The following is a 22,759-nucleotide window of genomic DNA, read 5'->3' on the forward strand; positions in this document are numbered from 1 at the left end:
CTGAGCCGACACATCCTCCTCTTGGACATGTGCCCAAGGCGGAAGGAGAGATTCCCAGCTAGCTTCTGAACTCCCAGCCTGGAAATCAAATTGTGACTCCTGTCATCCTGGGACTTTAAAAGTGGCCTAAAACTGAGCCAGACCATTGAGCCTTCTAATGAAGGACTGTCTCCATGGACTGGCGACAGCCCTACCTGGGACCTCTGGTGTACAGCGCATGTGCTCTCTGGGCTATGGCTCTTTCCTCGCATGCACAGACGCCCTCCCAGTGCTCCTGGGTCTACAAGCTGCATAGCATGTTTGGCGAGGAGTGCCATGTCTCGAGACAGAGCACATTTCTGGCATGCAGAAGGTCAAAGGTTCAGTCCCAAAGACTCCCGCCTGATATCCGGCCACATGGCTTCCGTTCAGAGCTGAAGTCAATTCTGAGCTATCAGGACTGACTCGGCATAATACCACTTCCCACGTTCCCATTCAAGTGACGCAGCTTTTCCTAGCAAGGAGAGGCCGTGCTGGGGAAACTGGTACAGTGACCACTTGCATTTCTTGCAGTCTCAAATGTAAATAATGGAGCAGGGGCAGAGTGGTGGCATGGGCAAGAACAGGAAGAATATGTGATTATTTTACTTACCTGTATTTTGGGTTACTTAAACTAAGGTATAGAGACTAAGGAAACAATCTAAAGACTTCTTGGAAAAGTTGAGCTTTGAGGAAGTACTTAAAGCAAATAAGGGAAGCAGCTACACAGGCATGTTCTGGGTGAGCCTTCTAGGCAGAAGGGTCAGCAAGGAAAAAGGGCAGGATAGTTCCAGGGAGTGGGAAACCTTTGGCCCACCAAAGGGTTGTGGAGTCAGCTGAGCAAAGTTCCCAGGAAAGGATGTAACGCAATATAAACACAGAGAGATAAGGACAAGGCCACAGAGGGCTGCAAAGGTAAGGACAAGAAGCTCAGGCAGGATCTAGGTGTGGACAGGAAGCTGTGGAAGGGAGTGCGCAGAATGGGAAAGGAGTAAATACTTTGGACCACAGAGTGCTGGCTGGATGTAGTGGGTGAAGGTGAAATAGGAAGTGTGTGTGTGTGGGGGGGGGGGCGAGGATGGGACACAAAAAGTCTCAGGTGCCAGTAAAAAAAGTGTTATTGTTGCTGTCTGCATTTTGGAATATTCTTCTTTAGGGACTGAAAATAGATGATTTTCACCTGGGATTTTTATTTGCCCCCTCTTGGTTTTCCGTTTTACACTTGCATCTTCCCTTCTCATTTGATTAGTGGATGAAGGTGGGACAATGGAAAACCAGAGAGGAGATGAAGAACAGGGACACTTTTAGGTTTAGCGAGGCTCTGGGCAAGATGCCCGTTATCCCTGCCCCAAGCAGCACTGCCTTCTTTCCTCCCTTCCTCCCACCCTCACCAAGTCACAAAAAGGATGGAACGGGATTCTTTTTTTCTTCTTTTGCTTTGGGAAGGGAAAAACAAAGAAGAAAGAGATCTATCTTTTCCCATCACTCTAGAAAGTACAGGCAGTGAGGGTTGGGGCAGACAAACAGATTCCATTTTTCTTTTAAAGAACTTTCACCCCTTACTCAAACTCTGGGAATAACTTATGAGAAAAGAGGGGCCCAGTGGTTGCCCTCCCCTGCTCCACACTTCGCAATGACAGCAGTCATTACAACTTCTTTCCCTTTCTTTCTGCTCTTTCCACATACTAACTGTATGAAGTGAAGTTCCAGTCAGTTCATACCCACCATTCAGTTTCCAGAGTGCTTCTGGGTACTGCACTTTGGGAACTGACAACAGTGAGCACGACTGACTGGTGCTTCATTTTGCATGCACACTCCATAAAAAGGAGCCAACAACAACAAAAGGCTAAAGGTTGCAGCAACTGCACTTTGTGGGCTCCCTGAACTGCAGGGCCCCAGACTTATGCCCCTGTAGTCTGACCCTAGTAGCACCACTGATGAACACTTCAGTGGTCAAGATGACAAATGACGAAGGCACAGGCAAGAGTTTTTGCTGAAAGGACAGCAAGGAATTGCCTTATTTTTGTTAAGCAATAAACAATTTGTTTTGGCCACAGTTTAAATATGGGCCTAAAAATAGTGATCTGATAGTCTAGCTCCCCTCTACTCAGCACTGGCGGGTCTCATCTTGAGTACTGCATCCAGTTCTGGATACCAGTGTAAGGATGCGGACATACTGGACAAGGTTCAAAGGAGAGCAACACACATAATCTGAGGACTGGAAACAAAGCCTTGTGAGGAGAGATTGGAAGAACTTGGCATGTTTAATCTCAAGAAGACTGTGTGAAGACATGGTAACACTTATCAAAGTCTGTCACAAAAAGGAGGGCCAGGATCTCTTATTGATCGTCCCAGACTGCAAGACACAAAATGGGCTGAAGCCATATTCTGGCCAACATCAGTAGAAGTTTCCTGATAGCTCCAGTAATATGTCAGTGGAGCCAATGGCCCTGAGAGGTTGAGCTCTCCTGCACACTGGAGGCCTTCAAGATGCAGCCAGGCAGCCATCTCCTAGGGAAGGTTTAACCAAGGAGGCTTGCACTGAGTAGGTGATGGATCAGGTGGCTTATCTAGCCCCTTCCAAATCTACTATTCTATCCTTAAGGCTTCCTCCTACTACTAGAGACAGGAGCCTGGAAGCCACATGAGCTGCTAAGGAGGATGACCACTTCACATGAGTGCGAAAGGGAAGTGCAAAGGCCGCTGGGAGTTTGGTCAACTTCTGGTAACGAACTTTTAGACGGTATCTACTGAAACGTTGTTCCCACTGGGGGTCCCAGCTCATCTCTCACGTCACCCTTGGTCCAGTCATAATTCCCACAACCCCCCCATTGCCGTTATTGGCCAATCCTGGAACACCTCGCACTGGCCTTTCATTGTATTGGTCAATGTCAGAAACGTTCGCGCCCATATTCACATCTTGTCGTTCTATTGGCTCACAAGTACGGTGCTCAAAAAAGGTCACACGCACGGCCCCCGCTTGATTTAATAGGAACCATCACTTTCGCTATGCGTTTGCTGGTAAACGTCACGTGCGCTCGTGACTTCTTTAGAGGGTTAATTCTAACTCACGGTGGTGATTGGAGAAGCCTTGCCGGTTCTTCTTCTAATTGGCTGGATGGTTCTTTAAGCGCACGCCTCCTTTCCTTTGTACAGTGATTACGCTCAACTTTACTCTGATTGGTCTAACTTCTCAAGCCTCGCGGCTAAGAAAACGGATATCAGGTTTTGGATCGCCATCTCTGATTGGCAGATGCTTCCCTCTAGTCCCGCCTTTGACTGATTTCCTTATTACCGCCCTTCCTCATTTCTCTTGCTGTCTCTCAATTCTCTTTACGGATTGGTTGCGTACCTTGTACCACTATTGTAATTGGTTCGCCCTCCACTGTTCTCCTTATTCGTCACCAAGCCTTCACTCCCGGTTCCCTTCCTTTTTTGTAATTGGTTAAATTTACGTTCCTTCTTGACGCTAATTGGCTGAATTTTGGCCGGGGCGGCTTGGAGGTGCGTGCGCAGCTTGGGGTGGTTGCCTCTTTTACTGTTGCTGCCGCTTAGGCGGGGGGGAGCGCGAGGCTTTGAGCTTCCTTCCATCTGCCCCCCCCCAATATAGTTCAGGCTTTGGCTGGGCGACTAGGCCGCATCCCCCCCTTGGGGGGGAGGGGGCCAGGTTGTTATGGAGACCGGTTCTGGGGATCCCCCATCATCCTCACCTCGGTATAATACCCCTCGTTCAACTCTACATGCTCTGAAGGGGATGGGCCCAATTCCTGAGGCATTAGGAGTGTCAGGAGACAACATCTCAACTGTGCCCCTGGCAACAGCCAAGGCAGTAACAATGGAAACCGTGGAAGCAACCATGCCGACCAGCAGCACCACAGCAGCACCATGCAGTGCCACAGAAATGACATTAACCATGATGACCGCAGAGATGTCGCTTTTGGCCAACGATGTGGGAAGCGTTGCATCTTCTCTGCAGGTAGCATCTGATGCTATCACTGCTGACATTATTCCTGTGAAAGACAGGCCTTCTGAGGAGACGGTACCTGTGACCAATTTGGTGGTGTCCATGCCTGCTACAGTAACGGTAAATGGAACATCAGTGGTGTCATCCCATGATGTAAGGATGATGTCATCACCTGTGGATTTGCCTAAACAGACCGGTGTGAAGTCCCTGCCGGTTCCACCGGAATCTCCAACGGTGGTGGTGGTGGCACCTAGTCCTGCAACACCACCAGAGAAGACTCCACCCACAACTCCAGAGGGTTTAGCTCCCAATGATCTTTCCACCCCACAGCTTCTGCAAGACATGGGCTCCCAGTCCAGTCTGGGCCCGCTGGCATGCAGGGCCCCTCCAGCGCCTGATACCTTAAGCTACTTGGATTCTGTCAGCCTCATGTCCGGCACACTGGAATCACTCACTGGCCCTGGATTTTTTGATGATGCCAGCTCTCTGGGTTCGGATTCTGAGATCAATGGACTGGCATACCGCAAGACGGACAAATATGGCTTCCTAGGAGGCAGCCAATATTCTGTATCATTGTAAGTATTGGCACCAAAATGGTGGCCTTCCCATGCTCAGTGTTAGTGTTGGTTTGTTAGTATTTTATCTAAGGCAGTGTAGTACAGCAACATGCCTAGTGATGGCCTCTATTCTAAGCTGGACTAGGGTGCTGGGAATAAAGTACATGTCTTGTCTTCCTTAGGGGGCTCTTGGATAAAATGAACTGAGGTTTTATATACTTATCAGAATAATAAAGCCGTCTAAGATGTCATGGTGAAATAGGCGGCATATAAATGTTCAAATAAATAAATAAAGGTGGGAGGGTTCCTTGTTCAATGTAGTGCCCTGATGGCATGGTCACCATCTAGGCCTCATCCACTGCTGTATGTTCATCAAGCTTGAGAATCCTGACTCTTGTCTGTGATTTTGAGGGAGTATGATGCACATTTTTTTCCTGATTGCTATTTAGGAATAGGCTGAGAGGACAGGAGACCACCCCTCCTTAGGCAATATCCTTGTTTGCTTCTGACCCGAATTCTGCATCTTCTACTTGGCATATTCCGAGATTGTAGGTTGACCTTAATAAACACTCGACTTCCTCCATAGAAGGCTCAATGTATTCCTTCACTTCCGGGTGGAAGGAGGACCTGAGCATATAGTTTAGGACACTTTCTGGTTCTTTGAAAACTTGTCAGAGGAATCAGGTGGGAACTGTTTTGGAGTACTCTATTAGGCTTTTGGAAGACAAAAGTCAAACACTAACATTTCAGCACATTCCTTCTGTTATGCTGCGTGACTCATTTCTCCAGTACTAATATGACCAGGATCTCATTGCTGTCCTTCCCCCCACCCCCCATAACGATGTTTTTTCCTCTCTGTAGTTTCAATGCTCTTGTCATTGCTTTAGAATCAACTACCTCTCTGGGTGTGTGGCTTTATTAGAAGGGCGCTAGCTGTTCTTTTGTATTACTCATTGTGACTGAATGTTTCTTGTCTGCAGAGGGGGTGTGAGTTGTGCAGTAGCATTAGCTAGAGTAGTGTGGAACTGGACAATCCTTCTGACCATTGAGTAGTGTGGGTTCACTGTCCCCCCAGTGCTTGATTTGTGATTTAATGCAATTGTCTTCTCCAAATAGCCCCACATATGTGGGGGGAGGAGGAGAGAATTAGACAGGGGAACTCACTGAATCAGGATGTGGGCTGACCAAGGCTTAGACACCTTCATGTAGGATCTTTACAAAAGGAGTTATTAACTTTTACAGCAAACACAAAGGAAACAAAAACCAAATCTCCCTAAGTCTTCTAACCACTGGAAGGAAATGGAATGAACTACTTCACTCCAGCCTTGTTGCTTCCTAGTTTTCCTCGCAGAGGGGATGCTTGGATGAATGAACGGCTCACTGTGTCCAGCCTAGCTACTCTTCATGGTCTTCAGGCACTCAGTAAAGCATGTGCGGTGATGTGGTGATTTAAAAAGCATTATGCAAAATCCTTGTGAGAAACGGACGTGTGCATGGAACTTGCTTTCTCTTCGTGTAGTTTGAACAGCACTGCTACTGCCCCAAACCTTGTCTTTTAAAGCTTCAAATAGATCAAAGTGCTTTCAAAACTATATGGGACTGGAACTGGGGTGAAGGTGGCTGTGAAGATGCATTTGTGCAAGGGGGCCTGAAGAAGCATGTGCCGTTGCTGCTGGGTTGTTTTGTGCCTTCACCAACTTAGGGCAATTCTGTGAATGAAAGCCCTCCAGAATGTCCTATCCATGCTATACCATTGCTACAGAGGAGCCTTTCGTCTCTGCCAATCCAACTGTATCCCTGGGTTCTTGTCTTGGTCATTCCTTCCATCATGCCGTGCCGTCATAGTTGTCTATCCCTGCCCTTGGATTAAAAAGTTTACCTTGCAAGACCAGTAATTGCATGGGGAGGCCACTGTCTCTTATCTTCAACCGTACAAGCCCAGACTTTTTCTGCCTCCTAGGGTGCTAAGGCCAAGGCTATATTGATTGATGGAAGGTGAGGGACATTTTTTAACTTGCATGGTCACCCTGGGACCCTAACAAGTGTGGCGGAGTGGTTAGAATGTTGGACTGGGACTTGGGAGATGCATTTGCTAGTCTGCACTCTGCCTTGAAACTGCCTCTCAGCCTAACCTGGCCTTGCAGGGTTGTTGAGGGGATAAAATGGAGAGGAGGAGGACTATATAAGCTGCCTTGACTCCTCACAGGATTAAAGTGTGTGGTGGTGGTGGTGGTGGTGGTGGTAAGCTAGGGATGGGGAAACAGCATCTTTTCCCTGACTTTCTCAGGCATGTAAACAGTGTGCATATTGTGTCTATTCTAGTCTTTTCTCAACTTCAGCTGCGTTAGGCGGCAATTTCCATCATTTGAAGCCTGTCTGGAATGAGAGTTGATGTCCAGCACAGTCAGAGGGCATCATTTTGGGGAATGGCAGGAATAGAAATGAACACAACTGTAATTATGACATGATAGTCTAGGATACAATCACCATATCCAAAAATCTGCTATCATTTTTCAAAAGTTTGCTGACTGCAAGGTATCATGAAGATACCTTCATCAGATACCAATGCCATTTCTCAGTGGTTAACGTAATTTTTAGGAACATAAGAACTGCCTTTCTGATTCAAAGTCCATGAATTCCAGCCCTTTGTTTTCAACAGGCGCCAGTCCAATGCCCCAGGGAAGTCTGAAAGCAGGGTTGGGTGGCGATTGCTTTTGCCTGTTGTTTCTCTCCAGCTGCTGGCAAGTGGAGGTATTCTTCTGAACCCAGCGTGGGTGGGGTTGTACAGTATCAAGATTAAAAATCATTGCTCTCCAGGATTTTGTCTGATGAACCCTCTTGTTACAGACTTTTGTATGATGTAAAGATCTGAGTAGCTCAAATCATCCCAAATTTTGCCAGAAAAAATGTTTTAACTTTAAATATGGAAAAATACATTTGGCAAGCCTGCTGTGTAGCCCTCATCTCAAGCATGGAATGTGCTTTTCGTTACTTGTCTGACAAGTGCAAATTCTGGGTGGTTTTGCACTCCTCTGATTTTCTGTGTTCATCTGTAGAATAGTAGATAGTAGGAGGGTGTCTGTGCTAAGGATTAGATTGTCCCACCCACCCACTTTTGTGTGTGGGGGTGTTGTTTTCTTTGCCTGGGGACAGAACCCGTTGTTTGAAGCTTCTCTCCTTGGTTGTAGATTAGCTGGTGTTCCTGCCTGACCATCTGTACTCCCTTCTGTCATCTTTCAGCTGCTTACATAGCTGGAAGCCCCCAAGGAAAGCCAGTAATTGAGGAAAAATGATCAACAAACCAAACAATAGCCAATGGGAATGGAACTGCGGGTGCAAGGAGCCAAACTGGGTTGAAGCTGAAAAGGTGAAAGCTATCCCTTGAAAAAACTTGAGCAAACTCCCAGCATCCTTTACAGTTGTGTTAACTCTGGCTCATCAAGGACAATCTCAGATTGGAGCAGACAGCCTGAGAGTTCTGAGTTGCTTAGTTAGAGTCTGAATTTGGGCGTTCTGGTTGATAATGGGTTTAGCTTTCTTTACCACTTTAGTCCCATGGCTCAACATTTAGTTATAGTCTCCTTCAGTTTACTCTAGACCAGGGCTGGGCCTCTTGAGGCTTCCAGATACTTCAGCCTGCAGCTCCTATCATCCCTTACCATTAGCTTTTTATTTAAATATCATTTTAATTGTTAATATTATTTATTGATTTTATATCTTTGGCCAGGATGTCTCCAATTATATTGTTTTATATGGTTAATTGTGTATGTATTATTGTTGTGGGCTGCCCTGAGGCTTCGGCGAATGGGGCGGCATAGAAGTTTGCTAAATAAATAAATAAATAGCTTGCGAGCTATGATGGGTAGGTCTGTAGGCCAAAATATCAGGAGAGCCATACCCCTCCTTTAGACAAGGAAATAAGTTTTCCCCCTCATCTGCAGTTTACTCAGTGAGCTTTGATATAGGTTAAGTTTTTGACCTGTGGTTCAAGTGCTGGGTGTAGATCTGAAGAATTGCTACTTGGCTGCAAGTAGCTCCCACTTTGGAAGCTTTGGGTTAGTGCCTGTAAGGTGCTGCTCTGAACTGGAAGAACAGATGAAGACGAGTAGGATGTATATTGTGTGTGGGGAATAATGGCCAAATCCAGGGCTCTATAGCCTCTACACTGCACCAGAGTCAGAAATTAAGTGGAGGCAGGCTGGTCAGGTTTCTTTGTGGATGGGCCTATGCCATACCTAATAGTGGAAGCTCCTGGGCTACTTGGCAGCTGATGCTGTTGCCAGCTCCCTCCCATGGGTGTGGCTATGACAGATGGAGGTTCTTCCTCTTCCCTCCCACCCAAGCCCCTTCTTCCCTGGCTTTTTCTGGTTTTTCATTCAAGCAGCCACCACTTCCTGTTTGGCAAGCCACCCTTCCTGTTTCTTGCTGACTTCAGTTAAAGGCAGCCCTGCTCAGATCCTTCTGTATGATCACCTTCTCCAACATCCCTTGACTGAAGCGGCTAGAAGGAGGGGATTGCATGTAAAAAGGGTCACCTTTGAGTCCTTTTTCTCATAGAAGCACACCCATTTCTCAGCACACCCATTCATGGAAACCCAGAAAATACAGAGTCATAATTGCCAAAGGTCTTGCTAATTTTTGTCACATTTGTTCAAACACCTCTTTGTTTTAACTTTGGCATGAGGCTTAAGCAAGTGTGCTGAGGTTCACATCTGGTGAGCTTGAAGGCAGGACTGGAGAGTGAGACACCACAAACATTCTAAGAGACCCATCAAGGAACATGATTTCAGAGTGGGCTACAGGGAAAGTAGGAGGACATGCATTGGTCCTCTTAAGTGTACTCTTACCATAAATCCTTTGAAGCGACAAGGCAAGGTCAGAGAAATTGGCCAGAGTCTGTTCTAGGATTTTTCCAAATATGGCACCTAGTGCTGCTTGTGTACAGCAAGAAAAGGGGGTTAAGAGAAAGCATGGCTGTCTGTTTGATATTGCAAGGATGATATGTTCCACTTGGGATTTTTTGAGAGGATTTCTGTGACCTGCTTAGTGGGTTGGACCTGCCTCTGTGCGTGTCAAGGATGGGGGAACTCCTCCCACAGGAAACATGACTCTTGAGAGTGAAGGGGTACGGCTGGTGTGTTCTAGGGGATGGGATTTGGCTCCATCAAAGTGCCTAATCCCAATTTACCACAGATTCCTTGTCCCACCCACAGCAGTATGGTGGTATGGAGCCAGTATGGTAAAGTGATGGCGAACCATTTAGAGATCGAGTGCCCAAACTGCTACCCAAAACCCACTTATTTATCGCAAAGTCCCAACACTAATATAAAACCTGAAAACTGAGGTTTTAGTTTAGAAAAAACAACTCACAGCCAGTCCAAGCAAATGTGTGTGCGTGTGTGTGTCCATCCTTGGCAGCGCACTGACCGGCCATGTGAAAGCTTGGATGAGTCACAGCTAATGAGTTGTGGCTTGTGACGTCATTGACTGGCGCTGCAACTCCTTTCTGAGCATGTGCATGGCCCCTATGTGCGCTGTTATCCGATGCTCAGATGCTGGGGCGATGCTGGGGTGACCTTGCTCACATGCCGACAGAGAGGGCTCTGCGTGCCTGCTGTGGCATGCATTCCACAGATTCACCACCACTGGCCTAACCCTACCCTGGTGCACTCCCCTAACCCTTTCTCTGCACAGCTCATCATTTCTGCCCATTCTGAATACATTCCAACCATCAAAATCATGCCAGGACCCCTCGTTTTTCTGACCCTAACCCAGTGATGGTGAACCTTTTAGAGACCTAGTGGCCAAACTGCAACCCAAAACCCACTTATTTATCACATAATGCCAACACTGCGATAAAATCTTAAAACAGCCAGTGCAAGCAAATATAGATATATCCTTAGCAGTGCACTAACCAGCCATGCAAAAGCTTGAACGTGCCACAGCTCATGTGTTGTGGCTTGTGACGTCATTGTCTGGCACCACTGTCCGTCTGTCCATCCATCCATCTATTTATAAAATTTGTATGCTGTCCAATTACTAACATCTCTGGATGGCTAACAGCATAAATAAATTGATGACCCACTCTGGCTGCAAATTAATAAAATACAATAATAAAATTCGATATTAAAACATATTAACAATTGATTAAATAAAAAGGTCTTAACCTGGTGCAGAAAAACATATCATGATGGCACCAGGCGGACCTCTCTGGGGAACACATTCCATAGTCGGGGCACCAGCACAGAGAAGGCCCTCCTCCGGGTACTCTGTCTCCTATCATCTTTCACAGAGGGTTCCCAGAGGAGGGCTTCTGTTGCTGATCTCAGGGGGTGGGAGGGCAAATGGGGAAAAAGGCGTTCCTTTAGGTATCCTGGTCCCAAGCTGTCCCACTACTCCTTTTCAAGCATGCACATTGCCCCTATGTGCGCTGTTATCCGATGCTCGGCTGCTGGGACAATTTGGTTCATGTGCTGAGAGAGAGGGCTCTGCTTGCCCACTGTGGCACATGTGCCATTGGTTTGCCACCACTGGGCTAGACCATTGTACTCAGACTTGGGAGATCTGGGTTCTAGTTCCCACTCAGCCATGAAGCTCACAGGGTGATTTCAGCCCAGTCACTGGCTTTCAGCCTGTCTACCTTGCAGGAAAAGAGAAGAAGGACCATGTAAGCCACTTTGTATCCTTGCTAGAGGGAAAAAAAGGCAGGATATAAATGAGCAATAATTTTAAAACCATCCCAATTTTAGACGGACTGATTCCATATAAGGCAGTTTCTTACATTCCTCCTCAGTACAGCAGCATTATTTGCTTCTCTCAGGGAGGGGCTTGTAGCTGAGTTTCTGCCAATTCTAGAAGCTGGAGTAGGGGCCGAGGACTCCAGTGTACTATTGAACCTTTTAGCCTTCTCTGAGTAGCAGCAGTACAATTCATGCAAAATAAACATATTCATGTGATTTAAAGAGAGATCTTGAAATTCCCACAGCCTTTGCTCATTATACCTCCGTGCACCTCATCTGTTTTCTTGATGCAGTGAAAGTTCTATCCCTGTGGATGTGGCCCGACAGAGGGAACTCAAGTGGCTGGATATGTTTTCCCACTGGGACAAATGGCTATCACGCAGATTCCAGAAGGTGAGCAAGACTGGCCTGGTGGCTGGGGTTCTGCCTGTTTTAGCTTCTAGAGAGAAAGCTTTCAACTGGTATTTAGCTTGGCTTGTTTTGTGATTTTTGTTTCTTTACCCACTACATTTATGAATAATTTTTCCACCTCATTACAGGTGAAATTACGCTGTCGAAAGGGGATTCCTTCTTCCCTCCGTGCCAAAGCATGGCAACTTCTCTCCAACAGCAAAGAACTTCTGGATCAAAATCAGGGGAAATTTGAGGTATTTTTGAGTCTCTTCTTGCTGTAGATGGAAAGTGTCCCAGCTGGAAGAAGATAGATAGAAATTTCTGCATGTTACTAGAGAAGATTTAGATCTTCCCTTTCAGGATACAAATCCTTCCAGGGTGATTTGTAGGTTGCATCAAAATCTGTCAATGAAATACAAATGGACAATGTTGATGTAGGAAGTGTCATCAGGAACCTTTCTCACAGGGCAGCTGGTAATAAATAGACCTGTGGGAGGTGGTCAGGGGTGAGAAGGGAGGGTCCATCTGGAACAGAAACAGAAACTTGATGTCGTCTTGGTCTACCTGCCTTTCTCTCTCTGTCTCTCAATTGATGATAGTCCAGCTGCAGCAGGGCACTGATGTCTTCTGTGCCTGCTTCCTGCCTTTCCTCATATTTCACAGCCTCCCCTCTTGGTTTGCTTTGTTCTTAGGAGTTGGAACGTCAGATTGGAGATCCGAAGTGGCTTGACGTGATTGAGAAAGACCTACACAGGCAGTTCCCTTTTCATGAGATGTTTGCAGCTCGAGGCGGCCATGGGTGAGTGCAAGGGTTGTGTTTCCTACAGTGGCCAGAAACAACCAACCAACTCCTGGTACTGCCTCAGCTCTGCCTCCTCAGTTCTCACAGCCTCTTACACAGCCTTTCCTCCTATGTCGCTCCTTTCCCTGCACCTCCTCATCTCCAGCCTGATGTAAGAGGACCTGCCAGTAGTAAGGCATTTGTAAGGATTCCCACGCCTGGTTTTTAGCTATTCCAAGTCGTGTTGCGGCACTTGGCTTGGAAAGTCCTGATTGTTCTGTAGGCTCTGTGATTAATAAAACATCCAAATGACATGGGGCTTGCGATTCTATTTGCCAGGACTTTTGGTGTGGAAATATGATGTCCTGTAGGCCAATGTTTAGTTCATATCTCCCAGTCCTGAGGGTTCCAGTTTCAGTCAGGTCTCCCCACCCCCATCCCAAAGCACACACACTTGAAGCGGACAAAAGATTCCGGATTCTTCCTGCACCTCATCCTTTTCCTCCATCACAGGCAACAGGATCTGTACCGCATCCTGAAAGCCTACACCATCTACCGCCCAGATGAGGGCTATTGCCAAGCACAGGCACCTGTGGCTGCCGTTCTGCTGATGCACATGCCTGCAGAGGTAAGGTGCTGCCTCCCCCTTACGCTGAGTGGAGGGCAGGGCAGTGAACAGTTTGGGAGCCTGTGGCAGGGAGCGGCCTTATCAAGGCGTGGGGATGGAGTGGGTGAGTTCTGAACAGAGCTACATTTTGGGAATTGCAGAAGCGTGAAATATACGTGGACATCATAAATCCACAGCTCATTGCAGTCTGGGTGGTGGCAGGGAGAGGCTGTTTTACTGCCTCCCTGAGGGCTTCTGCTACACTCCATCTGTGCCTCTTGATGCTCTCTTTTGCACTGCCAGGGGCCAAGCATCTCTCACCACTGGTCACTAGAAGGGGCCCCAGTAGCCACCGTGTTTCCATATGACCTTGTGTACATGGAGACCAGATGTGGGGAACCTCTTTCAGTCCAAGTTCAGTTTTGAAGATGCTCTTGAGGGTCACATTGTGGTGGGTGGATTTGAGCACAGAGGTGATGGAACCAAAAACCTGGCCTGTTGTGCGTTAAACTCTGTTTACCAGTAATATAGCCGTAAGAGGAGGTATTTGGGGGAAATCTGCCCCAAAGCCAGAATGAAGCCAAATGATAGGTGGTTGAGGGAATAGGGGTGGAGCCAGGGCAAAGTGACCTTTTGAGGCATCCCAGGAAGGCCTGAGGTTTCAGTCCCTGGTTTAAGCAATGATGAGGCCTGCAGCTGCTCCTGGATGGTGATCCAGTTGTTTCACCTTCCGTAGTCTGGTCTTGCATGTCACCTATGCTGTGACATAAAAGAAACATGGCAGCCAGGATAGGGGATGAACAGCCCCAGAGTAGAAGTCCAGCCCGAAGGCGAAGAGGAACCTCGCCTGCAAGGGTGTGATGGCCCAGATGACCTGCACTGAGGCTTTCTTGGTCTTTCTTCACAGCAAGCTTTCTGGTGCCTGGTGCAAATCTGTGAGAAATATCTCCCTGGCTACTACAGTGCTGGACTGGTGAGTGTGGCTATGTTCATATGAGGAAAGACAAATGAGCCCTCAGTTTTTCTGCTGGAGCTGATCACAGGGAAAATGTTCTGTGCTGGTTGAAAATCTCTTCTGGGTGGGAATTCCTCAACTACATCTGAATAAGAATGACTGCTTAGTGATGAGTCCTGCTGGAGGATTGGGGCCTCCTGGGAAAGGGTGGGAGGCTTGAAGTTCAGTAATACTCAACAGCTGGAATGTTTATGTCTTCAAGAGGAATACATATGCCCTCATTTTCCATGCTTTCATTTCTCTATTGAAGCCAGTGCATCTCAACAGATTTAAGGTTTATTTTTCTACCTTTTTCACTTCTCAATTTTGCCCCCTCCCAGTCAAACTGAAGTTAAGATTCCTTTGACTGAGTCTTCAAGAGTGAGTCTACCATGAGCTCAAAATGCTGGCCCAGCAGTCACTGGTTTGACTACATGTAACAGTGGGCAGGCAAATCTAATGCATTCTCTCTTTCTTTCCCCCACCCCCAAAGAAAAGGTCAGTCTGGTTTTTTAAAAGGACTGCAGTTCCTTATTTAGTTAACTGTGTTGATTAACAGTTTGACTTGGGCATGTTGTGGAACCTGCTGCTAGACTGCAATTGATAGCAATTGGCCCAACTGTCTGGGGCTGCTGGGAAGTGTAGTCAGTGACATCTTTCCTATCCTTGCACTAAGGTCTGCTGTGCTTTTCATATCAGCACTGGTGGACCTTTTTCAGCCTAGTGGCTGAATGCACTTTTGCAGAAGTTCACGGGGTTGAACTGAGGTTGAAAGTAAAATGGGTGAATCCACCAAAGTGCTACATAGCTTGCCTTAAATTTTTTACTGTCAGTAACTGAGCTTTAAGAAAGGCATTTCAACTTTTTAGAATGGGGAAAAGCCTGTGGAACATAATCACGTAGTCTGGGAAAATGGAGTGTGGCCAGGGAAAAGGAGATGTGGACCATTGGTGTAATGCTCACGTTTCAAATGAACATTTTATATGACCAGAAGCATTGTGCCTCTTGCCATCCCATGTTCCTCTGCCACTGACAATGGCTGCAAGCACAGAACTTGGCCGAACAGGCCTGCTGCTCGGCCCTCTGTTGTCAGTGGAATAAAGCACTGCAGGGATAAAGGGGGAACTGATGGGACAAGGGCGGACTGGGTACCACTTGCAATGCCCTGCTAACTCCCCTGCAGGAGGCCATCCAGCTGGATGGGGAGATCTTCTTTGCCCTGCTCCGACGAGCATCCCCCATTGCCTACCGCCACCTGAAGAGGTACAAGATCGACCCCGTCCTGTATATGACCGAGTGGTTTATGTGCATCTTCTCCCGGACCTTACCCTGGAGCTCGGTGCTGCGAGTCTGGGATATGTTCTTCTGTGAAGGTGAGGATGGTTCTTTAGTTCCTCTTTGCTGTCTGCCATGGCTAGTGTGACTTGTCCACTCCTTATCTGCTCCATACTCAGATTGATCCCATCAACAGGCAAAGACTGCAGTGGTTGTGCAAGGAAGCTTGCTTTTCGAAATGTTTCCTCCCCTTCTGAACTGCCTTTCCATCCTTGAACTGAAGAAAGGTGCTGAGCCCTCACTCACATGGTTGGAGTAAGAGCTTGGCAATCAGAGGGACTTGGAACTTTGTGGAGGATGTGGGGGGGAGAGAGGTCAAGATTTTTATTCATAATGCCAAATCTACGGTAGTGTGGCTATCTCTAAGTGCTGTGGAGGATCACTTGACATTCTCAACAGGAGAAAAGAGGCTATTAATTTGCAGGCATGGTAGCAGTTTATAAGTTCAGCATGATGCTGAGGAATTGATAGAAGTAACTTTTTCTCCTCCTCTTGCAATGTAATTCTTAAAGCAAGTTGCACAGCATTCAGCCTGCCTTGCTCTCTGGCAGGCACACTCAGGATTTGCAATCTGAAACCTGGGGCTGTCCAGGAACTTGGGCTAGCAATAGATTTGGGACGGGGAAAAGGAAGGGTTTCTTCTCCTGTAATTTCTGAAAATCACTGCCACATGTTCTGGTAAATGGCCACTCACTTCGATCAGCCACCCTCAGCTTTGTGCCCTCCAGGTGCATTGGACCACATTCCCAGCCAGCATGGGAGTTGTGCTGAAACACATCTGGAGGGCAACAGGTTGGGGGAGGCTGGCTTAGATGGTTGTAAAAGCGGAGTTACAAAAACCTTGACAGATCTAGCACACAATGCCTGGCCACTTTCTGCTTAATGCCATTGGCTAGATGGGCTGCAGCCTTCCCACTTTCCTTGTCAGCCTTCCAGAGGTGTCTGATTGGCTGCTGTGGGAAACAGGATGCTTCTCTTACATTCTTCTGACACCCTTACCTAGATTCGATTTCATCCATTCGCCTTGTCAGATTCTGTACCTCTGCTTGTGTATCTCTTCAGACTTGTTCATACAGTACACTGTGCTCACTGTGTGCGAGTCCATGGCGAGCTTCAGTGTGCTGCCTTCACCATGAATATGCCCCCCCTCAAAAGGGCTGGTGGTGTGTTGTTGAAATGCTCCCACTGTGAGTTATTCAAAGGGTAAACAGCCTGCACAGAACCCTTCTGAAGACTGTAGCAAGTATTCATACTGATGGCAGCACATTCCCTCTATGTGCTGCGACTCCTCATGGGTTAAATAATCTGTGGTGAGCCTGGTTTGTCATGAAAACAAAGGGTCCCCCGCACCCTGTGGAAGAGGTGTTCCTGGCCTCAAAGAGAACCCCCTGTCATTTGCTGTGGTTCAGCTTCTCTGCGCTGGCGCCCCACTTATGGAATGCGCTCTCCAGAGAGGTCCACCTGGCGCCGTCGTTATTTGTTTTTTGACGCCAGGCCAAGATCTTTTTATTTAAATGTTATTTTAATTAATTGCTGATTTATTTATTGGTTTTAAATTATGCCAGGATGTTTCCAGTTTTTTATGTATTTGTATTGATATTTATTTGTTGGAAGCCACCCCAAGGCTTATGCGAATGGGGCGGCATACAAGAATTCCAAACAAACAAACAAACAACTTCTTCTCCTGCTTGCAGGGGTGAAGATAATTTTTCGGGTGGGCCTGGTGCTGCTCCGAAACACACTAGGATCCATTGACAAGCTGCGCTCATGCCAAGGCATGTACGAGACAATGGAGAAGCTGCGAAATCTGCCTGTTCACTCCATGCAAGAAGACTTCTTGGTTCACGAGGTGAGTGTCTGATCCCTCTCTGTGCGTATGTGCATGCGTGCCTTAAAGCAGCAGAGTCTTGTTGCGCCTTAAAGACTAACAAATTTATTAGGGGATAAACATTTGTGGACTCCATCTACTTCATCAGACTCATGAAGTCTCAAGCTCCAGCTGACAGGCCTATGCATGTTCATCTGATTTGTGGTGATGGTAATTCTAAACAGTGAGGTCAGAGAGAGCTGAAATGCAAAAACTACAGACAGTGATAATTATCTCAGTAGTTGCCATTTGCATCAGCCATATCTGTGTGTGTTCAGATAAGCATGAAGCCAAAGTCATTGAAATTCAAGATAAAAGTGCACTCAGTACTCTATAGCCCAGCATAAGTGTGGAGGTTCAGACACAATTATTGAATTACATGCAAATCTCAAACATGAACAGTTACTCAAAAGCTGGTCATTAGTTTTACTCTAAGACTTTCCAAGGCTAGACCTGTTGAAGCTGTCTTGGCAGTGAGTTCTACAAACATGGATGACAGTCCAGCCAGCCCTTGCCAAGCTATTCCCCAATTCTGATGGTGGAGGCATGATTTAAGAAGAGCTGCAACTGCCACATAATAGGGAGCTCTGTGGCTCTCCCTCCCTCCCTCCCTCTTCCTCCGCTCTTAACCTGTTGTTGTTGTTGTTGTTTTAGTAAAACCAAATTGGTGTGGGAGGGATGCAAGTTGGTGTGGAGGAATGGTGGCTGGGGAGGGGCTGTTTAAAGTGGCTGGGGGTGCAGGGGCCACTGCAGGTGTGTTTTCCTCCATGCTAGGTGAAAAAGCAGCAAGTGTGTACTAGAAAAGAACCAAAGTGGACACACGCATCTGTAGCCTTCCCCTGCTCTAGCTTGCAGCCTGCTCAGGCTGGCCTTAATCAAATACGCAGCCACACTGGGGGGAAAGCAGGTACTGCCATGTGGCACGGGGCGTACTAGACTGGTAGGCTAGCATGGGGAGGGACAGGCAGTGACCTGTTTTGAATGCAACAGAATCCCCCGCGCACCTGTGCAGTATCGCCACAGGGAGGCGTGTGCGCTTGGTGGCCGGCCTGCGGGGGCATGTTTAGCCAAGGATGCCACGTTGCTAATGCTCTCTCCTGCCTCGCAACAGGTCATTAATCTCCCAGTGACTGAAGCCCTCATTGAGCGGGAGAACGCCACCCAGTTAAAGAAATGGCGGGAGACCCGGGGCGAGCTGCAGTACAAGCCCTCCCGCCGGCTCCACGGCTCCCGAGCCATCCACGAGGAGCGCTACCGCATGAACCCTCCCCTGTCTGCCAGTGCCAGCCTGCTGAGCCTCACGGGCCTAAAGCAGAGGGTGTCCCTCAGCAGCAGCGGTGGCCCTTCCTTCTCCCCAGCACACTCCGTCAGCTCCCTGGCTGTGTCGGCGGCCCCCCCTCCAGTCCCTCCTGGCGCTCAGAGCCAGGTGGTGGTGTCCGAGGGCCTCCACCCTGCCTTGCCCTCCCCCACTGGGAATAACATGCCCCTGGGGGGGCCCAAGAAGGGGAGCAGCAGCAAAGAAGAGAAACGGAAGGAGAAGGAGCGGGAGAAGCAGGAGAGGATGGACAAGGAGAGGCAGAAGCAGGAGAAGGAGCGCGAGAAGAAGCTGCAGAAGGAGCGGGAGAAGCAGGAGAAGGAGCGGGAGAAGAAGCAGCAGAAGGAAAGAGCCAAAGAGGAAGCCAAGCTGAAGAAAGAGAGGAAGTTGTCTCTGAGGAAAAAGGAACCCAAAACAGCCCCTCTGCCACCCACTGAGGGAGGGAAAGATGGGGAAACGCCCGGGGCATCAGTGCTTCATGACACATACTTTTGAACAGGGCTGGGGGCATCACATGCCCCAGCGACTCCCTCCCACCAGCCAAGGACCAAGGTGGTGGCTGCTGCCAGAGATTTACTGTGGTAGGGGGACCCAGAGGGCAGGAGGAGGTGTGCCCGAGGGCACGGCTGCTGTGCACTGAACCACCCAAGTTAAGGCCACAGTAGGGAGGAGGGTATTTAACTCGCATCCGCATTTTCATCTCCCTTTCTGTGCCTGAGGTGGAACTGACCCCCTTCCCTCCTCAGTCTTCTCTCATGAAAAGGGCCAAAACAGAATGGCTGCTGTGTTCATAGTGGCTGCAGAAGATGGCTGCCCCACGGTGGGTTTTGCCAAAGCCGGTGGGTGCAAATGCACAACCCACCCCCCTCCCCCCTCCCTCCCCAAGGGTTGGAGTATTCACTAAGGAGGTAATCATATTACTAATAATAACTCCAACGTCCCCCTCTCAAGTATTGTACATAGAACCATCTCTTGATACACCTGTCTAACCACTCCAGGCTACGTCTGCCCAGAGGGCTAGTTTTAAGAGCAACCTACAGTCTTTCCTCCCCAGCCCCCCAATATATTAACAAACCCCTCTTCCATTGCAAGTTGGGTTGGCCCTTGTGACTGTACTGCATATTCTTTCCTAGCTGCTCCCCAAACTGGATAGACTCCCGGAAGGCACTTATATCCTGTTGAGCCCTCCTTCTTGTGCAAATGTGCGTGCGCACGCAGAGATGCCTGCCATGCACGGTGGTCTACAGGCTGAGACAGCTGCCTTGTTTTCTGACAGAATCTGTCTGTCTGGAGGTTCGCTTGACAAGACATTTAACCAGGGGGGCTTTTCCCATCATGGACATCTAGTGGACAGGGAAGCTGGGCATGATTGACTTCTTCCTGTCGTTGGAGCCATTAGAGGCAGAAGGCCTGTGGTGCTGGATGGAGGGTAATCCGAGGACCCTGCTGCCCACACACTTGGCCATTTGGCTGCTCCTATGCAAGGGTTTCTTAGCAGTGGTCAGAAAAAAGCAAAGCATCGGTGCCTAGAAATGTCTTACTGAGTTACCTGGCCAAGAGGAGGAATGAGATCGGCCCAGGATGAGGGGGGTATTTTATGAGCTCCCTCCCCCCTTTGTTAGGCACACAGTCAAGAGATTTCCACTCCCCTGTGAGAAGCGAGATCTGTTCCCCTGTCCTTGAGTATTACCTTTTGGCACAAACATTCCTGAGTCATGCGATGGTGGATAACTTCTGTTTGGCCAGCTGCAGCTTGTAGACAAGAGAGGCAGCTGCATTTCTTGGGATCTTCAGCTGCTGAGGGCAGACTTTGGTAAGCTGTTTCTCCCCAAGCACTGGTGCCTGTGTACTATAAAAACACATCTTTGCCCTTCATTATTCGACAGATCCAGTCTCTCCCCCACCCCCTTTGTTGGATACAAAGGACGCATCTCCATTACAAGATTAAACCAGTTGTGAGTTAGTTTTAACCTGCATGGGTTTGTCCAGAGGCTTTAGGAATTGTAGTTTTGTAAGGATGCTGAGAGTTCTTTCATAGGTCCACATGTAGCTTTCCCCAACCTGGGTTCCTGGACCTCACTTCCAGCATCCTCCAGCCAAGCAACTGGAGGTGCACCAGCTTGGGGAAGGCTGCTCCGTGCTCTCTTCACTAAACTTGGAAGGCTTCTTGAGCCGTGATAGTTAAAACTGCTTGAAAGCTGGTTTTATTTTGTTAATGCAGAACTACATTCCTAAATGGTGCATGCTCTACTCCCTCGTCCCTCAATGAAAAACAAACCCGTGTCCTTTTTAAATAACTGGAATGTATTTTCTTTGTGGTACGCTGTGCGACCATAAAGGGGTCCCTTCTCCTTTTATGTTACCATGACGCTGGCATTGGCTCAGTAGGCCTTTCATGGTAGAGCAGAATGCAGCTGGTCGGATTCTGGTTTCTGTTCTGTGCTGTCTAGGGAGGCCCAGGATGCTAATGGGACCAGCAGATTTGCAAGAACTAAAGATTAGAACTGTAGGGGTCTGGGAAACTGCGAGACTGAACTTTTTGCTGCCTTGGAGTCAGATTGGGCTAAGGCAACAAGCTTGGACTCATGTATGTCCACGACTCTTGTTCCTTTTGCTTTCACTTTCTGCAGCATTGTTTTCTCTTAGGTCGCATTCTCTGCAGTTGTGAGCAGATTGCAAATGAAGACCCTCATTCAAAGCCTTGCTTCCCAGAATACACCTGCCCCAAATTGTGGTTTCTCCTTGAGCCAAAAGTCCTATCTGCAACTTAGCAAAAAAGCTCCATTAGCCCCTCCTGTTCTCTGTATATACCTTTTCTCTATAACACACACACATATATATGTTTCAGTATTGTAATTATGTATACAGATACTTGGGATTTTTTTTTTTTTTTTTTTTTTTTGATCTCGTGCTCTTATTTAATGGGACAGACACTGGAAATTAGGAATTCATTTTCTCCCTTGCCTTTTAAAATTTTTTAGGTTTTTTTTTTTTTTTTACCACCACCCTTAATCAGGAAGAGCAGAAAATTGAAAGTTTACAGCTCATATCTCCTTGCTGTCCTACTTGTTAATATTTTTCTTTCTTACTTTTTTGTGCCTCATTCTCATTGGACCCCCACTCCTCAACTGCTTTGTTTAAAAATGTTAACAAAACAAAATGAAGTTCATATTTGTCGTGCGTCTTCATTGAGGATGGAACGGGCTGTCTTCGGTGGGTTTGGGGTGTCCAGATCAGGTGTGGTGGGAGAGCGGTATCTACTAAATTGTGTGTGTGGTTGTGGGTGTGTCTTCCCTCCCTCCCTCACTACAATATGTTGTGTTGGGTCAGCCAGTGGAGAAGGCTGTTGAATTGTTTGCCCCAACATTGTACGTAGCACGTTGGTTCCTATTTGCTTATTTGCTTGTCACACACACTCCACTCTGGAGCCTGTGAACAGCACTCTTCTCCATTCCTTCCTCTCAGCAATCATGCAAGGTAGAGTCTCGTCCACGAGGCATCACTGAACAGAAATCGGAACTTGCACCTCCCCTTCAGCTGCCCCTTCTGAACATGCCCAGCCTTGTCTGGTCTTAGAAGATAAGCAAGGACTGTTTGGAAATACCCGGTGCTGCAGCCGTAAAACCAAATGAGGGCAGCACCTGCTGCTTCCGCCAACACCCTCCTGAGCACACAACATTCCTATCGTTACGCTTTGGTTTTGTTGATCTGTATATCATTGTGCATGTGGACAGAAAATCAGTGCACGTTCATTTATTTGAACTGAGCCGGTGCATTGTTGGGCCGTCCACAGTGCTGTTGAGCAGGCCAAGAAACAAAGCGGTGGCTCTCAGCCTGTGATCCACTACTGTCTGTGCAGTACGCCATGTTATCTCTAGGTGCCTTGCCCCACCTTGACACAAAACTCTTAATGAATGAAATGATGAGCTGGGCAGAGATCAGGAAAGAAATGAGAAAAGTGGGCTCTAGAAGTGCTGTTACAGTTCCTAAAATGCCAACTTTTATTTGAGAATGTTTTATTTGAGTTTATTTCCCCTTGTCTTTCGTGTGATGACAGTGCCTTTTTTGTATTCTTTCTGGAAGCTCATCATGCGGACTTAGACCTGGTTCACATGCTACAGCAGCAAGTTCTGGGCTCTTTAACGCACCATTCATGGAGATAGGCATTGCCTGTTATTTGCTTCCCTT

At 47.7% G+C, this 22,759-nt stretch overlaps 1 protein-coding gene across 1 annotated transcript; it reads left to right on the forward strand.

Annotated features, from left to right (window-relative positions):
• Positions 1–3,563: 3,563 nt before the first annotated feature.
• On the forward strand, positions 3,564–21,740 carry TBC1D10B (TBC1 domain family member 10B). Its single transcript, XM_044448025.1, has 9 exons — positions 3,564–4,557; positions 11,573–11,672; positions 11,819–11,926; positions 12,365–12,471; positions 12,967–13,081; positions 13,968–14,033; positions 15,238–15,427; positions 17,084–17,238; positions 18,368–21,740. The coding sequence occupies exons 1-9, from the start codon at positions 3,692–3,694 to the stop codon at positions 19,064–19,066; spliced, it is 2,406 nt and encodes an 801-aa protein (XP_044303960.1). The 5' UTR covers positions 3,564–3,691; the 3' UTR covers positions 19,067–21,740.
• The last annotated feature ends 1,019 nt before the right edge of the window (positions 21,741–22,759 follow it).

This window comes from Varanus komodoensis, unplaced genomic scaffold (assembly GCF_004798865.1).
Source record: "Varanus komodoensis strain SLA01 unplaced genomic scaffold, ASM479886v1 scaffold53, whole genome shotgun sequence".
Lineage (NCBI taxonomy): Eukaryota > Metazoa > Chordata > Lepidosauria > Squamata > Varanidae > Varanus > Varanus komodoensis.

Bases quoted from the DNA above. Each gene is read 5' to 3' on its own strand.
- TBC1D10B (XM_044448025.1), top strand. From the start codon at position 3,692: ATGGAGACCGGTTCTGGGGATCCCCCATCATCCTCACCTCGGTATAAT. The intron at 14,034-15,237 runs GTGAGTGTGGCT...ACTCCCCTGCAG, and splicing joins GCTACTACAGTGCTGGACTG to GAGGCCATCCAGCTGGATGG. The intron at 17,239-18,367 runs GTGAGTGTCTGA...GCCTCGCAACAG, and splicing joins AAGACTTCTTGGTTCACGAG to GTCATTAATCTCCCAGTGAC.